This window comes from Scyliorhinus torazame, chromosome 5 (assembly GCF_047496885.1).
Source record: "Scyliorhinus torazame isolate Kashiwa2021f chromosome 5, sScyTor2.1, whole genome shotgun sequence".
NCBI classification, from domain to species: Eukaryota; Metazoa; Chordata; class Chondrichthyes; order Carcharhiniformes; family Scyliorhinidae; genus Scyliorhinus; species Scyliorhinus torazame.
Window position 1 is genome coordinate 108,828,212 of NC_092711.1, and position 22,058 is coordinate 108,850,269.

Genomic DNA, 22,058 nt, shown 5'->3' on the forward strand with positions numbered 1-22,058 from the left:
GAAACAAACCAAATATTATCAGACTAACAATCCTGGATGTGAGTAACAGCAACAATAACAACATAATCCAATCCCTGCAGTCACTTGTGAACTCTCTGGTGTGTCCACAGATTGTGTGACCGACTGAATCCCTTCCCACACATAGAGCGGGTGAACGGCCTCTCCCCAGTGTGAACACGCTTGTGTACGTTGAGATCAGATGAAGATCTGAAACTCTTTCCACAGGAGGTGCAGCTGAACGGCTTCTCCTCAGTGTGAACTCGCCAGTGTGGCCAAAGGCCGGATGACTGAGTGAATCTCTTTCCACAGACGGAGCAGATGAATGGTCTCTCCCCAGTGTGAACATGTTGGTGTGCAGTGAGGTCGAAAGACTGCTTGAATCTCTTTCCACAGTGATTGCAGCCGAACGGCCTCTCTTCAGTGTGAATTCGCTGGTGTAACACGAGGCTGGCTGACTGCGTGAATTCCTTTCCATACACAGAGGAGGTGAATGGTCTCTCCTCAGTGTGAATTCTCTAGTGTGTCAGCAGGGCCGATAATTGAGTAAATCCCTTCCCACAGACAGAGCAGCTGAATGGCCTCTCCCCAGTGTGCTCTCGCTGATGTAATGAAAGGCCAGACGACTGAGTGAATCCTTTCCCACATACGGAGCAGATGAATGTCTTCTCCCAGTGTGAGTGCGTTGGTGAATCAGCAGGGTGGAGGACAGTGCGAATCTCTTCCCACACACGTAGCAGTTGAATGGTCTCTCCCCAGTGTGAATTCGCTGGTGTGACACAAGGCTCTCTGCCTTTGTAAATCCTTTCCCACACACAGAGCAGACAAACGGCTTCTCCCCAGTGTGACTGCGTTGATGGATTTCCAGCAGCATGGTTAATAGAATCCTTTACCACAATCTTCACATTTCCACAATCTTTCTGTGATGGTGGTCCCAGTGAGACTGCGTCGATGGATTTCCAGCCGGGATGGATAATTGAATCTCTTGCCGCGATCATCAGATTTCCACAGTTTCTCCATGGAGCTGGTGTCCTTGTGACTCTCCAGGTTGGACAATCATTGAAGCCTCGTCCACACAACACGTGTATGGTTTCTCCTCACTGTGAATGGTGTGATGTTTTTTCAGGCTGTGTAACTGGTTAAAGTTCTTTCCACAGTCATTTCACTGGAACACTCTCACTCGGATGTGTGTGTGGGTCTCGGTGTTTTTCCAGTCACACTGATGTTTGAAATCTTCTCCCACAGACAGAACAGAGAAACATTTCTCCTGCCACATTCAAAGGTCGATGATATTCAGGTCCTGAAGAATGTATCTGATTTTGACGTGATGTTTGATTTGATTTTCTGTCTGTAAATCCTCACCTAATCTCCTGGAAAATGATTTGAAAACAGTGCTGACTGTGAGTACAGGATAGAAATTGAGAACAGACAATTCTAGTTTCTGTGTAATATCCTTTTCCCAACCTGTCAATCCCAGTCTTTGTCTCTCAGAGTGTGAACCCTGTCCAAGATGGCAGCGGCTGGTTGCCTGGGTAACCCGGGCCACCGGGGCGGAAACCCCGTCTCCCTGATCCGCCCCGACTCCCACTCGCAAGTTGGCGGCCTGTGAGCCCGCTCCCTCCGGGCCTGTCACTGTGGGCTAAACAGGCCTCTTATTCGGGGCCTCAGGCCTACCCCAGAAGTTGATAAAGTTCCCAGTGCAGCCACGGTTTCCATTCCTACACTGTGCCCAAAATCTCCTCCTGAACCATCCGCTCCTCCTCACTCTCTCACCATGACTGACACTGAGCATGCTCAGAGCACACACCCACACTGCACCTGCGCATTGACCTCCTGCACTCATTGTTAGGGAACTTTCTGCAGCGCCGGGGATTCAGGGTGACTCAGCCGCCATAGAAAGCAATTAGTAAACAGGAAGATTCTTTTTCCCAGTCAGCAAAACAGAAGATCCACGGATAAGCAAGATGCTGGGCATGAAGCACAATGAGAGGTTCGGTTACTTTATTTAATACAGAAGCACATTATTCTGATAAGATATCACATAGACATAGACAGCACGCAGGCTGATCTCCAGTATGTACAGTATTTACAACACCTGGGACACGGTAAATCATCTCATGAAACCAGTGATAGATTTGTTTTCTGTTCATAATTGTGACTGGGTCACACTCACGATTCATGCAAAATGCAACTCCCCAGGATCATTGACCAATTCCCTCCAGATTTGTTTTCGCTCCAAGAATCTTGACATTTGCCTTAGTCTTTATCCAGCCATGTATGTTCAGCTCACACTGCCCGACAACCAGCCTCTCCTGCACTGGGGCACAGGGTTTCCATTATATCGAGAGGGAGCAATCTGCCTCTCCTGCATTGGTGCACTGCATTTCCCTTATATCACAGTGACATAGGAAGGTGACAGCACAGAGTGAAGGGACTCGACAAATTGTATCTGTGCCAACTTTCTGCAACAGTCACAATCCCCTGTCATTGGCCCTGAACTCTGCAGATATTTTTCTCCTCAAAAGATACGAACAGATGAGCAAGGAGCTGGAGTTGGCTATTCAGCCCAGTCTGCGCCGCCATTTAATAAGGTCATGGCTGATCTGATAGTCACAGATAGTTGTCCAATTATTTTCACGGCATCAACTGAATCTGCCTCCACCACATTTTCGAGCAGTGCATTCATGATCCCACATGCAGCACAGAATGTTTTTCTTCTCATCAGCATTGCTTCTTTTTATAATCACTTTAAATGAATGCCCTGTGTTTATAATCTTGCTCGAAATATGACTTACTAGGACAAACGTCTATTGCAGATCCTTAGGTTTTTCAAAAAATATTTTTTATTCTCCTTTTTCATTTTCTCCCAAATTTGCACCCACCAACAATAAACAATAAGCAGTAACGAAGATAATGTTGATCCCCAAATCAACAACAACAATCCCATCCTCCCACCAACCCACATACCGTTTCCCACCCCCCCCCCCCCCCCCCCCCCCCCGCCCAATACAGAACAAAGAAAAGTACAGCACAGGAACAGACCCTTCGGCCCTCCAAGCCCGTGCCGACTATGCTGCCCGTCTAAACTAAAATCTTCTACACTTCCGGGGTCCGTATCCCTCTATTCCCATCCTATTCATGTATTTGTCAAGATGCCCCTTTAACGTCACTATCGCCCCTGCTTCCACCACCTCCTCTGGCAGCGAGTTCCAGGCACCCACTACCCTCTGTGTAAAGAACTTGCCTGTATGTCTCCTCTAAACCTTGCCCCTCGCACCTTAAACCTATGTCCCCTCGTAATTGACCCCTCTACCCTGGGAAAAAGTCTCTGACTATCCACTCTGTCTATGCCCCTCATAATTTTGTAGCCCTCTATCAATGTTCGATGTTATCCAATTCTTGAAAGTGCATAATGAATAACGCCCATGAATTTTTGAACCCCTCCATCCTTCCCCTCAGTTCAAACTTAACCTTCTCAAGAGTCAAGAATTCCAACAGGTTCCCCCCACCACGCCAGGGCACAGGGTGGAGAGGTGATCTGCCTTCGGGCGATCAGCGAGACGAAGGCTACAACAGCTGCCTGCGCACCTGTTTCCAACCCCGGCTGGTCCAACACCCCGAATATGGCCTCCCGAGGGCCCACGCCCAGTTTCACATGCACCACTTTAGAGATTACCCTAAAAACCTCCTTCCAATAATCCTGCAGCTTTGGACAGGACCAAAACATATGAACGTGATTTGCGCCCCCACCCACACACCACCTCGGGGCACAAGAGATTCAATGCTTTTGCTTTTTCAAAGCTTTTCTCTTGCTCAGTGCAAACAGTCCCATTGCATTTTTCTCCTTGTAACCTGTCTTAGATTCCTCTTCATCTCCCCATCAAGCTCAGGGGAATTAGCATCATCTGTAATAGCACGTTGTAATTATTCAAGGCTGGTTCCCTGTATTGCAAACAATCTCATACTGATCATTGGACGGTTAAAACACTGGATGGTTAAAACTGCTCACAGTCCCGCAGGGATAGGTTTACTTGAATTTCGGCAAAACTGTGGACCTAACCACAGTAATAGTCAAGTTGGTTAGTGTGAGGAAAAATTTCCATCTGATTGGACTGGAAGTGACTGCGAGTGTGTGGGTGCTTCTGTGTGTCTGTGAGTGTGTGGGTGCTTCTGTGTGTGGGTGCTTGTGTGTATAAGTGTGATGGGAAACCTGCAAACTACATAATTGCAGTTGGATCAAACCTAGGACCTCGATGCCGTGAGGCAGCAGTGCTAACCACTGCACCACCGTGCTACCTTTGAATGGTAACAGTATTAACCTCCTCCCTGTCCTATCCTCGTTATTGTAATGGGGAACAATACTTGTTTTAATGGTGCCATTTCCTGTCTGCCAGTTATTCCTTGATAATAATAATCTATTGTCAGAAGTATGAAGTTACTGCGAAAAGCTCCAAGTCGACACATTCAGGCGCCTGTTCGGATAAGCTGGTACGGAAATTGAACACACACTGCTGGCCTTATTCTGCATGACAAACCAGCTGTCTAGCCCACTGAGCTAAACCAGCCCTTGAAGTCAGTCTTTGAATGTTTGTAGATTGAACCATCTTGTTGCCACATTTCAGCAACAAATGTTGAAATGTTTGCTCCACACCCACAGGGTTTCACCTGTCTAAAGCCACAGAAAGGTCCCGGTTCCTCCTGGGGTTTGAGACAAATCAGGGTAGCACAGTGATTTGAGACAAAAGGCGGCACGGTAGCACAGTGGTTAGCACTGTTACTTCACAGCACCAGGGTCGAGATTAGGTCACTGTCTGTGCACACACTGCACGTTCTCCCTGTGTCTGCGTGGGTTTCCTCCAGGTGCTCCGGTTCCCTCCCACAAGTCCTGAAAGACATGCTCATGAGGTGAATTGGACATGCTGAATTCTCCCTCTGTGAACCTGAAGAGGTGCCGGAATGTGGAGACTAGCGGCTTTTCACAGTAACTTTGTCGTAGTGTTAATGTCAGCCTACTTGTGACAATAAACATTATTCAAAAAATCAGCTTTCAAAATGATTCAAACTTTCAGCCAATGAGGGACATCTGGACTCAGCCCCGCCTCTCATTCATACGGATTGGTTGGAGGACCAGCCGTTCCAGTTTGGTCCTCCAGCCCGCAACTCATCCTATTGGTCCATACCTGCCGTCAATCAATCCCCAGGCATTATGAGCCGGAGCAAACCCTTCACAATCATTGTTAGCTCTCTGGTTTGCAGCTGTGGGGCTTCTCCCTCCCTCCCGGGAACAGGCCCAGGTTAACGGGCACCATCCTGCTTCAGACACTGGAGGATGGTTCACATCAGAGGATGGGGAGGGGGGATAATAAATAAGAGCTGACACTTTGCACTCAAATCAATGAGGACTCTGATCTCTGGAAAGAAAGGAAACCCTGGGAGGTGGGCGGGGAGGATTCACAAATATCCGCTGGAGGCCCCAAACCCCCAATAAGACCCATTGATTTTATTGTCAGTCTGCAGATGGGGGCTGGAGAACTGAACCCAGGCAGAGGAGAGGGAGGGAGAAAACTGGGAGTGGAGGAAAGAAATGGTGCAGATGGTGAGATGGGTTTGGTTCTCATCACAGAAAGAAGGGAGAGTGTGTGAGATGAGAATTTACAGCTTTGGGTAATTGGAAGAAAACATTGAAAGTGGAATTGACTGACCCGAATTTTGTACAAGGTATTCAAGAGGAAAATTTGCAGATGACAAACTCAAACCAAACATCACATTGAGAGGTAACAGTTATTCGATTCATTAGGACTGGAAAAACATTGGCCTCTGAATGTGGAAGGAGCAATGTTAAGTCTATTCTGCCCATGGGAAAAGATTTCAAATATTATTGTGACTGGAAACGTGCCGATACACACACCCAAGTGAGAGTGTTCCAGTGAACTGACTGTGAAAAGAGCTTCACCCAGTTCCACAGCCAGCAGAAAGATCACACATAGGGTAAGTCAGTGGGAAATATTTGGCAGATAAAGTATAATTTTTGAAAAAAAGTGAAGTTGTCCCGTGTTGGGAAGAATAATAATTTAAATAGAGATTGCAGAATACCACAGTGGAGAAGAATCTGTGTGTCCTTGTACACGAACCACAAATGTATTTATTACCTCACACTCCTCCAGATTGATCTCCATTTGCTTCTTTGCTGCCCAGCTGATCAGTCTACCGATATCTTCCTGTAGTCTACAACTTCACTGTCAACCACAACACTGCAAATATCTCAACCATGTCCCGATGTTAAAGTCTAAATCATTCATATATAACACACAAAGCATAGAATCTTGTCCTGAACAATCCAGAACTCCGCTGGAAACAGTCTTCCAGTCACAAAAATACCACTGGACCATTCCCCTTTGCATACGGTGGCACAATGATTAGCACTGCAGCCTCACGGTGTTGAAGTCCCAGGTTCGATCCCGGCTCTGGGTCACTCTCCGTGTGGAGTTTGCACATTCTCCCCGTGTTTGCGTGGGTTTCGCCCCCACAACCCAAAGATGCACAGTCTAGGTGTATTGGCCACACTAAATTGTCCCTGAATTGGAAAAAAATGAATTGGGTACTCTAAATTTATATAAAAAAAGAATAAAACAAATAAAGATACATCAGATACTCACCAATCAGTTTTTTCCATTATCCTGAAGTGACCTTATTTTTATTGGGAGTTAACTGAAGTGTGTTCCTAACCCCTCATTATCTAAATTTCCATTTACCACTTTTCTGTCCATCTAACCCAGTCCATGGCTTTCTCCCTCATTGTCTCAAACACATGAGCAACTTTTGTATAATCCTGGTGCATACATTTCAGTCTAAATCATTGATATATACCGGAAAACTGTGGAGCCCCACTGGAAACAGACGTCCAGGCATCATTCAGTCCTGGATGTGACTAACAGCAGCAACAACAGCTGAATCCAAACCCTGCTGTTGCCTGTGAACTTGCTGATGTCTGTGCAGGTTGTTTGACTGAGTGAATCTCCTCTCACGCAGGGAGCAGTTACACAGCCTCTCCCCAGTACCGCTCCCACGTGTGGGCCACACGGTAACACAGTGGTTAGCACTGTTGCTTCAAGGCTCCAGGGTCCCAGGTTGGATTCCCGGCTTAGGTCACTGTCTGTACGGAGTCTGCACATTGTCCCAGTGTCTGTGTGGGGTTTCCTCCGGGTGCTCCGGTTTCCACAGTCCAAAAATGTGTAGATTAGGTGGATTGGCCATGCTAAATTGCCCGTAAGTGTCCAAAAAGGTTAGATGGGGTTATGGGTTAGGTTGGAGGTATGGGTTTAAGTAAGGTACTCTTTGCAAGGGCCAGTGCACTCGATGGGCCAAATGCCCTCCTTCTGCACTGTAAATTCTATGATTCTGTTTCAGTGTGAACTCGCTGGTGTTTCTGCAGATTTGGTTTACTTTTAAATCTCTTTTCACAGTCAGAACATTTAAAAGGTTTCTGATCAGTGTGAACAAGTTGGTGTGAAGTCAGGTGGGATGGCAGAGTGAACTTCTTGTCACACACGGGGCAAGTGTACGGTCTCTGCCCAGTGTGAGCTCGCTGGTGTTGCAGAAGCTGGAAAGAACAAGTGAATCCCTTCCCACAAACGGAGCAGGTGAACGGCCTCTCCCCAGTGTGAGTGCGTTGATGTTTCAGTACATCCTTTCTGCTTTTAAAGCTCTTCTCACAGTCAGCACATTTAAACGGTCTCTGGTCAGAGTGAACCTGATGGTGAGTCCGAAGATTTGATAAAGAATTAAATCCTTTCCCACACACGGAGCAGGTGAATGGCCTCTCCCCAGTGTGAGTGCGTTGATGTGTCAGTAAATCCTTTCTGCTTTTAAAGCTCTTCTCACAGTCAGCACATTTAAAAGGTCTCTGATCAGTATGAACAAGTTGGTGTTTCAGGAGATTGGGTGACTGAGTGAATCCCTTCCCACACATGGAGCAGATGAATGGCCTGTCCCCAGTGTGAGTGCGTTGGTGTGTCAGTAAACCATTTCTTCTTTTAAAGCTCTTCTCACAGTCAGCACATTTAAACGGTCTCTGGTCAGTATGAACATGCCGGTGTGTCGAGGTTGGATAATTTAGTGAATTCCTTCCCACACACGGAGCAGGTGAATGGCCTTTCCCCAGTGTGAATACGTCGATGAGTTTCCAATTCAGACGGGGAATAGCATCCCATCCCACAGTCCCCACATTTCCACGGTTTCTCCATGGTTATTGACAGGTTATCAGGTGTAGGTGGGATGCAGATTTGAGGTCACTATCAGATCAGCCGTGATGTTATTAAATGGTGGAACAGGCTCACGGGGCTGAATGTCCAATTGCTGCTTCTTGATTCCTTTGGTGCGAATGTCCTTGTCTCTCCAACTTGGATCATCAGTTGAAGCCTGAGTACGGTGTCTCCCTGATGTAAATGCTGCAATTTAATTTCATGCTGTATGATTGGTTAAACCTCAGTTCCAGCTAACTGTGGAGAATTACTCAGATGTCTGTGTCTCGGTGCTTTTCCAATCACAGTGATTTTTGAATATTTTCCACAAAGACAAAACAGACAAACATTTCTCCTTCCACGTTGAAAGGCCGGTCCTGATGAATCAAGTGACTGTGTCAGATCTTGACATGATGTTTGCATCTGCAAATATTCTGTAAAAGGAGATTATGTTGAATTACTGTGAATATATAAGACACAAACAGGCCATTCTGTCACAGATTCTGCTGCTGTCCATACGCGGCACACATCTCCGACTGTCACACCTATCAAATCTCAGCCTTTCAGCTGATTTTCGGTTCCATTTTCTCTCATGTGCTTGTCCAGTTTCCTTTTGAAAACATCTCAGCACTTTCCTCAACTCCTTTCCATGGTAATGAGTTGCACATTCTAAACAAGTGAGTGAATAAATTATTTTGTATTGCCTCATTGGATTTATTCGTAACTATCTTGTATTCATGACTCGTTGTTTGTTGATGGTCCCTGGGTTTGGACTCTCTCACATCGCCCTTCTCCAAACTACTGATAATGTTAAATATTTCTATTAGGTCACTGCTGAATTCCTTATTTTCGATAGAAAAAAGGCCCCACTCCATTTAATCTTTCCTGAGAGCTGTAATATCATGTTTCAAAATTCATCACTGTCAATGCAGGATAGAAACCGCAAAGAGACAAACCTTTCTGTTGGATTGAGTTTGTTCTGTGTAAATTCTCCACTTCTAACCCCCTGTAAAAGGAGTTTACAAAAACCATCAGTCAGTCCAGGATCGAAATTCTGAAAGAGATAATTCTAGTTTCTCTGGCATATTTTTCCCTCTCCTGTTCCCCCAAAACTGTAAATCCCCGTCCCACACACTCTCCCTCCTCCCTGGGCATTTATTTTCTCCACTCCATTTTCTCCCTTCCTCTCCTCTGCCTGGGTTCAGTTCGCCAGCTCCTGTCTGCAGACTGACAATAAAATCAATGTGTTGTATTGGACGTTTGGGGCCTCCAGCGGGTGTTTGTGAATCCTCCCCGCCCACCTGCCAGGGCTTCCTTCCTTGCCAGAGATCAGAGTTCTCATTGATTTGAGTGCAAAGTGGAAGCTCTTATTTCTTGTCCCCCTCCTCTGATGTGAACCATCCTCCAGTGGCTGAAACAGGATGGTTCCCGTTAACCTGGGCCTGTTCTCGGGAGGGAGGGAGAAGCCCCGCAGCTGCAAACCAGGGAGCTGACAATGATTGTGAAGCCATGATGTGGAGATGCCGGCGTTGGACTGGGGTGAGTACAGTAAAAGGTCTCACAACACCAGGTTAAAGTTCAACGGGTTTGTTTCAAATCACTAGTTTTCAGAGCACTGCTCCTTCCTCAGGTGAACCAGGTGTCATTCACCTGAGGAAGGAGCAGTGCTTCGAAAGCTAGTGATTTGAAACAAACCCGTTGGACTTTAACCTGGTGTAAGATTTCTTGCAATGATTGTGAAGGGTTTGCTCCAGCTCCCAATGCCCGGGGACAGATTGACGGCAGGTTCGGACCAATGGGAAGAGCTGGAGGACCAACCGAGTGCGGCTTGTCCTCCAACCAATCAGAGTGAATGGGAGGTGGAGCAAAGCCGGGTTCTCGCTCACTGCGCATGCGCACGGTCGCATATTTCGTCCACCCGGGCCTGTCTGCGGGAAAAGCCCGAGCAGCTTTCGCCGGTTCAACTGCTGTATCCAAGTTTCGCATTCGGGGCTTGGGGCCTGCGCAGGGTGTTTATGAAGCCTCCCGACCCATCCGCCGGCTCCATCCCTCCCTCATGCCTCACCGCGCGGGATATGACCGACTGAGCATTTCCACCGGACCGCCGGAAACCTGAGTTGTCATCGGCACTGCGCATGCTCCAACTCACGTGGGAGACCGTGGTTGAGCCCCGCCCCTCATGCGCTCCGATTGCTTGGAGGACCAGCTGCTCCGCTCGGTCCTCCAGACCTGCCCCTCTCGTCCTATTGGTCCAGAGCTGCCGTCAATCATCCACTGGGCATTGTGAGCCGGAGCATGCGCAGTGCCGAAGCTGGACTCGGTCGGGAGGTTTTACTGAAACCCGGTGGAGGCTCCAAACCCCAATAAGAAGTTTCCGGGCCCGGGTTTGCATCGAGCGGGGGGACAGCTGCGGCCTGCTCCCGGTGACAGGCCTGAGTTAACGGCCGCCGTCTTTCTCGAGGCTGCAAACCCGCAGGGGGCAAAACAACATTGATAAGAGTTTGTTGTGAAACCAATGGGATGTAAAACAGGAGGTCAGGGTTACAGTCAACAACAACAACTTCTATTTATATAACACCGTTAACATCATAAATCATCCCAGTCAACTTCACAGCAACATTATAAAACAAAGTGAGACACCCAGACACAAAAGGAGATATTAGGGCAGGTGACCAAAAACTTGGTCAAAGAGGTGAGTTTTAAAGAGTCTGAAAGGAGGTGAGTGAGGTGGAGACGGGGAGGTTTCGGGAGGGAATTCAGTGCTTGGGGCCGAGGGAACTTAAAACCGCGGCGGAGTAATTAGAGTTGGGAGTGTACAAGAGTCCAGGATCAGAACTGTACAGATATCTCAGGGGGTTGTGGAGCTGGAGGAGATGACAAGACACAGGGAGAGATGAGGCCATGGAGGGATTTGAAAACAGGCTGAGAATTGACTGGGAGCGAATGCAAATCTCGGAGCACAGGGATCATAGGGGAAAGGAACTTGCTGTGTATTAAGACATGGGTAGCAGACTTTTGGATGGCTTTAGGTTTACAGAGGTAGAATGTGGGAGAGCAGCCAGGTGTGTAATTGAATTGTCGAATCGGGAGGTGACAAAGGCATGACCGAGGTTTCAGCCCCAGGCGCGCAGACACAGGATAGAGGCTGGATAATGTAACGTAGGTGGAAACAGGCAGTCTTAATGATAGCACAGACATGAGTCCAAAGATGTGCAGGTTAGGTGGATTGGCCAAGGTCGGCACGTACGGGCACGGCCTCAACCGAGACCTTGGATTCATGTTGCATTACATTCACCCCCCACCATCTGGCCTGGGCTTGCAAAATCCTACCAGCTGTGCTGGCTTGAGACAATTAACATCTCTTTAACCTGTGATTATCCCTCTCTCCAGTGACACAGTCTGGACCTGTAAAGATACAATTACCTGCAAAGACTCGCATTCAAAGTACCATCTTGCATCAGTGACTTTGTCTAGAGATGTGGTTGTGGAACCCACCTCCTTATTCACCTGAGGAAGGAGCTGCGCTCCGAAAGCTAGTGATTCGACACAAACCTGTTGGACTTTAACCTGGTGTTGCAAGACTTCTTACTGTGCCCACCCCAGTCCAATGCCGGCATCTCCACATCTAGACTAGTGAAGCAGAGAACCAGGCTGAAGCTCTGGGGAACGGGGTTCCACACGGCAGATCAACTCAGCAACTCAATTCAAGGGCAATTCAGGATGGGTATAAATGAATAATGAAAATGTCAATCATGTAACTTTTCCACACACGGAAATGAATGGAGTTTGATAATGTTTCTGTGCGGTTTTAAACCGAGGGCCTTTAAGCAAACATGATAATCACTACACCACAGAAACAGGGAACAGCGCTTAGTGCACTGACCGAGAATAGTAAACAGTGCATCCTTATTGCACTGAAGAACCTTCTATTGTGGGAGTACAATTTGACTGAAAATTAGGCACTTGGCGGAGAAATTAGAATCATAAAATGGCACAGCACATTAGAAAACCATTCACAACTAACATGTGTGAACTCTGACTGCGATTCCTGCCAGTCTCCATCACAGTATTTTGCAGGGTATCATTTGGAACTTTGCGGGTGTAAGATAATGCAATCGCTTAACTATTGAACAATAAATACCAATGATACAACTTATCTGCAAATTTAGATGAGTAACATCAGTAATGTTTTGAATAATAATAATATGGGACATTTGGTGTGTGAGGGGAACGTGATAATCAGTACACTGAAAAAACAGCTGATTGGCAATGAGCCCATTGGACTGGAGTTTGGAAACTATGTTGTGTTATCTGTAAAAATGATAAAAGTCGAATAAAAATATAGATTGAAAAAGAGCAAATCAATTAGTCTCAATGTCCTCTCTGTGATCTTGAAGTTTCTCTATTCCGATTATTCTTCCAATTTGCTTTTGAAAAAGGAGTTTCTGCAGAATTCTTGCTCAGTTTGATTTAATGAGAACGTTCCCCTGCTCCAATGACCAGAAGATTTGGACACGAAGATGGTGTAGTTTACGATATAAACATTATGTAATCATGCAATTGGTTTCATATTGAATTTACAAAAGTGTATTTTTTTGCTGAAGCATCTTGTCATTATTTCTGAGTTGATAACAGAATCTAATTACATTTGATCTACATCCTGTTTACAGAGTCTGTCTATTAGTAAAGCTTAACAAAGCCCTCTGGCGACCACTTTGTTGAAGTAGTTTACTTTATTAGATTTCAAATGAATTATGAAATGTAGAAATGTCCGTCCAGCAAATATTTCTTCTCATTCAGTAATAACATCATTCTTACTTTCCTTCGAAAAACATCAAACAATTTTACTCAGTATTTATTGCATTACTCAAAACTTGATATTATTTGATATTTATGTCCTCATCTGAAATTGAGACTCTCTGAAATATACAACATTGAATTGGAAACATGACTGACAAAGAAAATAAATCGAATCATTGGGTAATACAAGTTCTGTTGAGTTCATTTGAGATTGGCCATGTCAGTTTTTAAACACAATCAAATATCTTCACAGGTAGGAGATTAAAGAATGATAAGTTTATTATATTTGACCCTCTTTGTTCTGGGTATGAAACATTCCGCAGCCTAAATCCCGTTCAGGGGTGACAGCAAATCCACACTGAGCCTGGATTTCCTCATCTCCCTGAGTGGCTTTTCCTGTTTCTCCATCAGGAAGGCCGAATTTTTCAAAAATGTGGTTCAGTGAAATCTCTTTCATTTCCTCTAATTCAGTTACAAAATTGTTTGTGTCTGTCTATATGAGCACACATTACCATTAAATGTGTTCTGAATGGTGATTAAAATATTTATCTGCTTCTACAAAGCCATTAAATTCTTTTGCGAACTGAGCAAACTGCCAAGATCCGCACTTTGTTTTTTCATCTATGGAACGATCTGGACTGTACGCAGAACAATACTTTTCACTGTACCTCGATAATAAGTCAAATCCAAACCAAGAGACAGTTTCTTACTCATCTTCAAATTGAACAGTCTTCTTAAAAATTATTCATTCATGGGAGGTGGGCATCACTGGTTGGGCCAGCATTTACTGCTCATTCCAATTGCCCTTGAACTGCGTGTCTTGTGAGGCTATTTCAGAGGGCACTTACAAATCAACCACAACATTGCTGTGGATCTGGTGTCACGTGTGGGCCAGACCACGTAAGGGGGGCAGATTTCCTGAAGGACATTAGTGAACCAGACGGGGTTTTACAACAATCAACAGTGTTATCATTAAACTTTTAATTCGAGAATTTTATTCAATTTCACCATCTGTCATAGGCAGATTCAATTCCAGATACCCAGAGCATTAACCTGGGTCTCTGGATTACTCACCCAGTAACAATACCAATTCTCCAATGCCTATCCCACATATTCTTGACAGAATATGATGTCTAATGTTGTGTTCTGTGATCTATTTAAGGGCAGCATGGTAGCATAGTGGTTAGCACAATTGCTTCACAGCTCCAGGGTCCCAGGTTCGATTCCCGGCTTGGGTCACTATCTGTGCGGAGTCTGCACGTTCTCCCCGTGTGTGCGTGGGTTTCCTCCGGGTGCTCCGGTTTCCTCCCACAGTCCAAAGATGTGCAGGTTAGGTGGATTGGCCATGCTAAATTGCCCTTAGTGTCCAAAATGTCCCTTAGTGTTGGGTAGGGTTACTGGGTTATGGGGATAGGGTGGGGGTGCGGGCTGGGTAGGGTGCTCTTTCCAAGAGCCGGTGCAGACTCGATGGGCCAAATGGCCTCCATCTGCACTGGAAATTCTATGATTCTATTCTTGAAATGATTCTACAGATCTGCTGGTGATTTAGCCAGAACGATGATTTATTAATGTACACATGGTAAGGTAATGATCAGAATGCAATACAGACCAAGTTATCACAGAGTTACATTAGACTCTCTTGGAACGATCCTTATGTGCGACTGACCTCGTGTATGCTTTACAACCTTCTGCTGTCACCTGACTGATGCCTGACGCCACCTGCTGGTGGGAGGTCACACTGCTGAGCACATGTAATATTATATACATGCTTATCACCACATCTCGTAGCATCTCAAAATTATTGAGTAATTTATTTTTTCAAACAAATTCTGATTGCTCTGCAGTTTCTGGAACATTTTGGTTGATCGTGTTATTTTTTAAAATATAGATCTAGTCTTTGCAAAATAATTACCCAATACACCAATTCATTAATGATAATCAATGTTCACGACTGAATAATCATGTATTTAATTATTGTTTTTTGCTGTGAAATCAATACATAGTTAATATAAAAAAGGTACAGAAGGTGATCTGGCTGCTGGAAGCCACATGTTAGAGATGTAAAAGGGCTTCCTTGACCTTGTTACTAATGACAGTGAATACACTATGAAAATAACAACTTTAAAACTAAATGTGATCACACATCTGTCCTTACAGTTTCCTACATTACAACAATGAATATGTTTCAAAAGTACTCCATTGGCTGTAAAACACTTTGAGGTACAGTGGTAGTGAGAGGTTTTATAGAAATGGACATTTGTCCGCAAACTAGGATATATTACATTTGGTGTCCTCAACAGAATCATTGATAAAAATGGACTCTTAATTTTGTGTAATTAGCACATCGTTGACACCATTTTGACACTCTGTGAAACCCCAGACACACCATATGCACAATTATTTGTTGCAAAACACAAAACGAGTTGTTAAGATTTGGAATACACGGTCTACAAATGGTGCTCGAGCCTCATTTCAATTTCAATTTCACCATCTGTCATAGGCAGATTCGATCCCAGATCAGTAGAGCATTAACCTGGATCTCTGGATTACTCGCCCAGTAACAATGCCATTACACCAATGCCTAACCCACATATTCTTGACAGAATATGATGTTTAGTGTTGTGTTCTGTGATCTATTCTTGCAATGCTTCTACAGATCTGCTGGTGACTTAGCCAGAATGATGATTTATTAATGTACACGTGGTACGGTAATGATCAGAATGCTATACAGACCATGTTATCACAGAGTTACATTAGACTCTTGGAACGACCCTTATGTGGATATGTTGGACTGTAACTTCCAAAAGGGAATTTGATACATTTTGAAAAAGAAAACAAAATTGTCGAACTATGGGATTAAATGGGTCGCTGTCCAAAGAGCTGATGCGGGAAAAATGGGCCAAATAGACTCCTCTGTGCTCCAGGAGCATTGTGTACCTGTAAAGCAAGTGAAAACGACCTGGAACCTACTGCCTGAGGGTAGGAGATTCAGAGATGATGGAAGATTTCAATAGGAAATTGGACAGGTACTGAGAGAAAGAAACCAACAGGGATTCGGGGATAGAACGGGGCAATGGACAGACTGGTTTGCTCCACAGAGATCCAACATGGATGACCTCATTCCCCACCCTCCAGGTGCTGTGATCTCAGGAGAAAAATTCAGCTGCTCCAGTCACTCCAACTAACAGGAGTCCCTAATCCCTGGTGCCATTCTGACACAATGGTTAGCACTGTTGCTTCACAGCAGCAGGGGCCCAGGCTCAATTCCTGTTTTGGGAGTCTGCACGTTCTCCCCGTGTCTGCGTGGCTTTCCTCCCAAAAGTCCCGAATGATGTGCAGGTTAGGTGAATTGGACATTCTGAATTCTCCCTCTGTGTACCCGAAAAGGTGCCAGAGTGTGGCGACGACGGGGTTTTCACAGTAACTTCATTGCAGTGTTAATGGAAGCCTACTTGTGACACTAATAAAGATTATTATTGTAAATGTCCTGTCCAGCCTCTCGAAGAACTTCGCAGCTTTCTTATAGTGTGGGGCCCATGTCTAGGGTTCCATTCTAGAGGGATAGAATTGAAAAGCACGGAGGAAATGTCCAACTTGTTTAGAACGATGGTTAGATTACACTGGGAGCACTGACAACATTGGTGATCTTAGGGCAGCACGGTGGCGCAGTGGGTTAGTCCTGAAGCCTCACGGCCCTGAGGTCCCAGGTTCAATCCCAGCTCTGGGTTACTGTCCGTGTGGAATTTGCACACTCCCCCCATGTTTGCGTGGGTTTCGCCCCCACAACCCAAAGATGTGCAGGTTAGGTGGATTGGCCACGCTAAATTTCCCCTTAATTGGAAAAAATTTATTGGGTACTCTACAATTTTTTTTTTTTTCACAGAAAAAAAATCAATGGTGATCTACATTTTCAACAAGGAAATAGAGGCATGGGATAAGGTGTAACAAAGATCCATAATATACAGAACTGAGAGCATTTAACACCCAGGAAAGGCTCAGGCTGCTTTTTTCTGGAAAAGAGAGGACTGATGGGTGACCTGATGGAAATCTTTAAGATTATGAAGGGATTCAATAATCCAATAGGAATTTCAATAGAAACCTCTTTACCCAGCGAGTGGTGAGAATGTGAAACTCGCTACCACAGCGAGTGGTTGAGGTGAACAGCAGGAATACATTGAACGTAAAGCTAGATACATACATGAGGGAGAAAGAATAGGAGATACGGACCCAGGAAGTGTAGTGCTGGTTAAAGAGGAAATTACTGCAATAGTGAGGAAGGATATTAGCTCCAACAATGTGGAATCTGTAGGGGTAGAGCTCAGAAACACCCAAGGGGTAAAATAGTTAGTGGCATCATATATTGACTCCCAAATTGGGGCTGGTTTAGCGCAGGGCTAAATAGCTGGCTTTTAAAGCAGACCAAGGCAGGGCGGGTTCAATTCCCATACCAGCCTCCCCGAACAGGTGCCGGAGCAAATAAATACATACTTTGGTTCTGTCTTCACAAATGAGGACACAAATCAAATACCAGAAATGTTGGGGAACACAGGATTTAGTGAGAGGGAGGAACTGAAGGAGATCAATATTAGGAGAGAAATGATGTTGGGGAAATTGATGGGATTGAAGGCTGACAAATCTCCAAGGCCTGATAATGTGCAACCCAAAATACTTAAAGAAGTGGCTCTAGAAAAAGTGGATGCATTGGTGGTCAATTTCCAGGATTCTCTAGACTCTGGAACACTGCAGATTGGAGGGTGGCTTCTGTAACTCCACTATTTAAAAAGGGAGCTCGAGACAAAACAGGGAATTATAGGCCGTGGGGAAAATTCTAGAATCCATTATCAAAGATTGTATTGCAAAGCCCTTATAATAATAATCTTTACTGCCACAAGTCGGCTTACATTGTATAGAACCTTAGTTAGGCCACACTTGGAGTATAGTGTTCAATTCTGGTCGCCACACTACCAGAAGGATGTGGAGGCTTTAGAGAGGGTGCAGAAGAGATTTACCAGAATGTTGCCTGGTATGGAGGGCATTAGCTATGAGGAGCGGTTGAATAAACTCGGTTTGTTCTCACTGGAACGAAGGAGGTTGAGGGGAGACCTGATAGAGGTATACAAAATTATGAGGGGCATAGACAGAGTGGATAGTCAGAGGCTTTTCCCCAGGGTAGAGGGGTCAATTACTAGGGGGCATAGGTTTAAGGTGAGAGGGGCAAGGTTTAGAGTAGATGTACGAGGCAAGTTTTTTTACGCAGAGGGTAGTGGGTGCCTGGAACTCGCTACCGGAGGAGGTGGTGGAAGCAGGGACCATAGGGACATTTAAGGGGCATCTTGACAAATACATGAATAGGATGGGAATAGAAGGATACGGACCCAGGAAGTGTAGAAGATTGTAGTTTAGTCGGGCAGCATGGTCGGCACGGGCTTGGAGGGCCGAAGGGCCTGTTCCTGTGCTGTACATTTCTTTGTTCTTTGTAACACTGCAATAAAGTTATTGTGAAAAGCCCCGAGTCTCCACATTCCGGCGCCTGTTCGGGTAAATAGAGGGAGAATTCAGAATGTCCAATTCAACTAACAGCACATCTTTTGGGACTTGTGGGAGGAAACCGGAACGTCCAGAGGAAACCCACACAGACACGGGGAGAGCAAGCAGACTACGCACAGACAGTGACCCAAGCTGGGAACCAAACCTGGGACCCTGGCACCGTGAAGCAACAGTGTTAACCACTGTGCTACCGTGCAGCCCAAGAAAACTTAGAAACCAGTGGCAGGATCGGACAGAGTCAAAGCATGGATTTAAGAAGGGGAAATCATGCTTGACAAATTTACTGGAATTCTTCGAGGGTATAACTGGTAGAGTTGATGAGGGGGAGCCAGTGGATGTGGTATATTTGGACTTTCAGATGGCTTTTGACCAAAGTCTCGCATAAGATATTAGCGTGTAAAATTAAAGCACATCGGATTAGGGGTAGTGTATTGAGATGGATAAAAAGCTGGTTGGCAGACAGGAAACAAAGAGTAGGAATTAATGGGTCTTTTTCAAATTGGCAGGCAGTGACTAGTGGGGTACCGCAGAAATCGGTGCTAGGACCCCAGATATTCACAAGATATACTAATGATTTTTAATAAAATGTAAAGTACCAGTCACTGAAAGTAAACATGCAGCTACAGCAGGCGATAAAGATGGCAAATGGTATGCTAGCCTTCATTACGAGCGAACTCGAGTCCAGGAGCAGGAATATCTTGCTTCAATTTACAGGGCCTTGTTGAGGCCATACCTGGAATATTGTGTGCAGTTTTGGTCTCCTTATCTGAGGAAGGATGTTCTTGCTCTAGAGGGAGTGCAGCGAAGGTTTACCAGACAGATTCCTGGGATGGTGGGACTGACGTATGAGATTGAATCAGTTAGAATTGTATTCGCTGGAGTTCAGAAGAATGGGGGATCACATAGAAACCTATAATATTCTAACAGGACTTGACAGGGTAGATGCAGGAAAGATTTTCCTGATGGTGGGAACCAGAGGTCGCAATCTGAGGATACGGAGTAGACCACTTAGACAGAGATGAGGAGACATTTCTTCAACCAGAGAGTAGTTAGTCTGTGGAAATTCTTATCACCAGGAAATAGTTGAGGCCAATATGTTTTCAAGAAGCAGTTAGAAATAGCACTTCGGGCGACCGGGATCAAAGGATATGGAGGGGAAAGCGGGATTAAGCTATTGAGTTGGATGATAAGCCATGATCATAATGAATGGCAGAGCAGGCGCAAAGGGCCACATTGTCTCTTCCTGCCCCTATTTTCTATGTTTCTATGTAATCCCTTCCCACAGAGGAAGCAGGTAATGGTCTCTCCCCAGTGTGAACTCGCTGATGTTTCTGCAGACTGGATAAAGCACGGAATCCCTTCCCACACTGAAAGCAGGTGAATGGCCTCTCCCCAGTGTGAACTCGCTGATGTTTCAGCAGGGGGGATGAATCAATAAATCGTTTCCCACACTTAGAGCAGGTGAACTCGCTGGTGTGTCTGCAGATTGAATAACTGTGTGAATCCCTTCCCACACTGAAAGCAGATGAACGGCCTCTCCCCAGTGTGAACTCGCTGATGTCTCCGCAGACTGGATAAATCACTGAATCCCTTCCCACACTGAGAGCACGTGAATGGCCTCTCCCCACTGTGACCTCGCTGGTGTGTCTGCAGACAGGATAACCAAGTGAATCCCTGCCCACACTGAGAGCAGATGAATGGCCTCTCCCCAGTGTGAACTCGCTGGTGTCTCAGCAAATTGGATAAATTACTGAATCCCTTCCCACACTGAGAGCAGGTGAATGGCCTCTCCCCAGTGTGAACTTGCTGATGTCTCCGCAGACTGGATAAATCACTGAATCCCTTCCCACACTGAGAGCAGGTGAATGGCCTCTCCCCAGTGTGAACCCGCTGGTGTGTCCGCAGGTTGGATGAATCAATGAATCCCTTCCCACACTGAGAGCAGGTGAATGGCTTCTCCCCAGTGTGAGTTCGCTGGTGTGTCTGCAGATTGAATAATTGTGTGAATCCCTTCCCACACTGAGAGCAGGTGAATGGCCTCTCCCCAGTGTGAACTCGCTGGTGTGACTGCAGACTTGATAACTGTGTGAATCCCTTCCCACACTGAGAGCAGGTGAATGGCCTCTCCCCAGTGTGAACTCGCTGGTGTGCCTGAAGGTTAGATAACTGAGTGAATCCTTTCCCACACTTAGAGCAGGGGAACGGTCTCTCCCCAGTGTGAATGCGTTGATGAATCTCCAGCTTAGATGGGACTCTGAATCCCTTCCCACAGTCCCCACATTTCCACGGTTTCTCCATGTTTTGGGTCTCCTCGTGTCTCTCCAGATTGGACAATCAGTGGAAGCCTTGTCTACACACAGAACATGTGCACTGTCTCTCCTCACTCTGAATGGTGTGATGTTTTTTCAGGCTGTATATCTGGTTGAAGCTCGTTTCACAGTTCACTGGAACTCTCTCACTCGGGTGTGTATTTTGTGGGTCTTGGTGTTTTTCCAGTCACACTCACGTTTAAAATCTTTTGAAGCTGACAGATCGGACAAACATTTCTCCTTCTCGCCGATGATATCCAGAGCCCGATGATATTCAGATCAGAAGGAATGGAGTGAGTTTGTCACATCGAGACGTGATGTTTGAGATTTCGGTCTATAATTCCTCCTCTTCCAATATTCTTTAAAAACAATTAACAAAAGTCATCATTGTTAGTACAGGATAGAAATTCAGAACAGACAATTCTAGTTCCTTTGGAATCTTATTTCCTCTCTCGTTCTCCAAAATCTGTAAATCTCCATCCCACACAATCTCCCTCCATTCTCACTCTGCTGTATCTTATATTTACCCTCCCAATTCTCCTGAAGGTGCGGATTCATGTTGATTGATAGATCCAAGCTCAGCTCACTGCTTCCTGACCAGGACACAGAGATTATAATAGGAGTAAGAGTTGGCCATTCGGCCCACCGAGTATGCTCAACCATTCAATGAGATCCTTGGCCGATCGACCTCAGCACCATTTTCCCCACACGGTCCCCATATCCCACGATATCTTCAATATCTAGAAACCTGTCAATATTTGTCTTGAACATACTTAATGACTGAGGCTCCACACTCCTCTGGGGTAGAGAATTCCAAAGCTTCACCACATCCTCGAGTGAAAAAATCCCTCCTCAGCTTCAGATTTCTCTCTATTTTCCTGCCTGAACCCCATAACCCTTAACTCCATTGTCCATCAAATATCTGTCGATACCATGTTTGAACATATTCAATGACCCCCCCAGACTTTGCTGCTCCCTGTGGTAGAGAAATCCAAAGACTAACCGTCAGAACATCATATTCTTTATTATTGTCACAAGTAGGCTGACATTAACACTGCAATGAAGTTACTGTGAAAAGCCCCTAGTTGCCACATTCCGGCGCCTGTTCGGGAACACAGGGAGAATTCTGAATCTCCAGATTACCTAACAGCAAGTCCTTCGGGAC

General features: G+C 45.5%; 1 protein-coding gene and 1 long non-coding RNA gene across 3 annotated transcripts in view; both read right to left on the bottom strand.

Moving 5' to 3' along the window:
* Positions 1-3,002: 3,002 nt before the first annotated feature.
* LOC140419379 (uncharacterized) lies at positions 3,003-10,360 on the bottom strand. Of its 2 annotated transcripts, XR_011945748.1 has the most exons (4): positions 10,303-10,360; positions 9,194-9,243; positions 6,654-8,671; positions 3,003-6,571 (listed from the first exon to the last, which is right to left on the bottom strand). It is a non-coding gene; the product is annotated as an uncharacterized lncRNA (long non-coding RNA). The 2 variants fall into 2 exon arrangements; XR_011945747.1 differs by lacking the exons at positions 3,003-6,571; positions 10,303-10,360 and having other exon boundaries at positions 6,657-8,671; positions 9,194-9,817.
* A 4,221-nt stretch (positions 10,361-14,581) lies between these two features.
* The window catches only part of LOC140417850 (uncharacterized), a 61,893-nt gene continuing 54,416 nt past the window's right edge, over positions 14,582-22,058 (bottom strand). Inside the window, exon 3 of the mRNA XM_072501295.1 lies at positions 14,582-20,915. Within this exon, the coding sequence (XP_072357396.1) occupies positions 20,037-20,915 (879 nt within the window). The 3' untranslated portion in view covers positions 14,582-20,036. The remainder of the gene's footprint in view (positions 20,916-22,058) is intronic.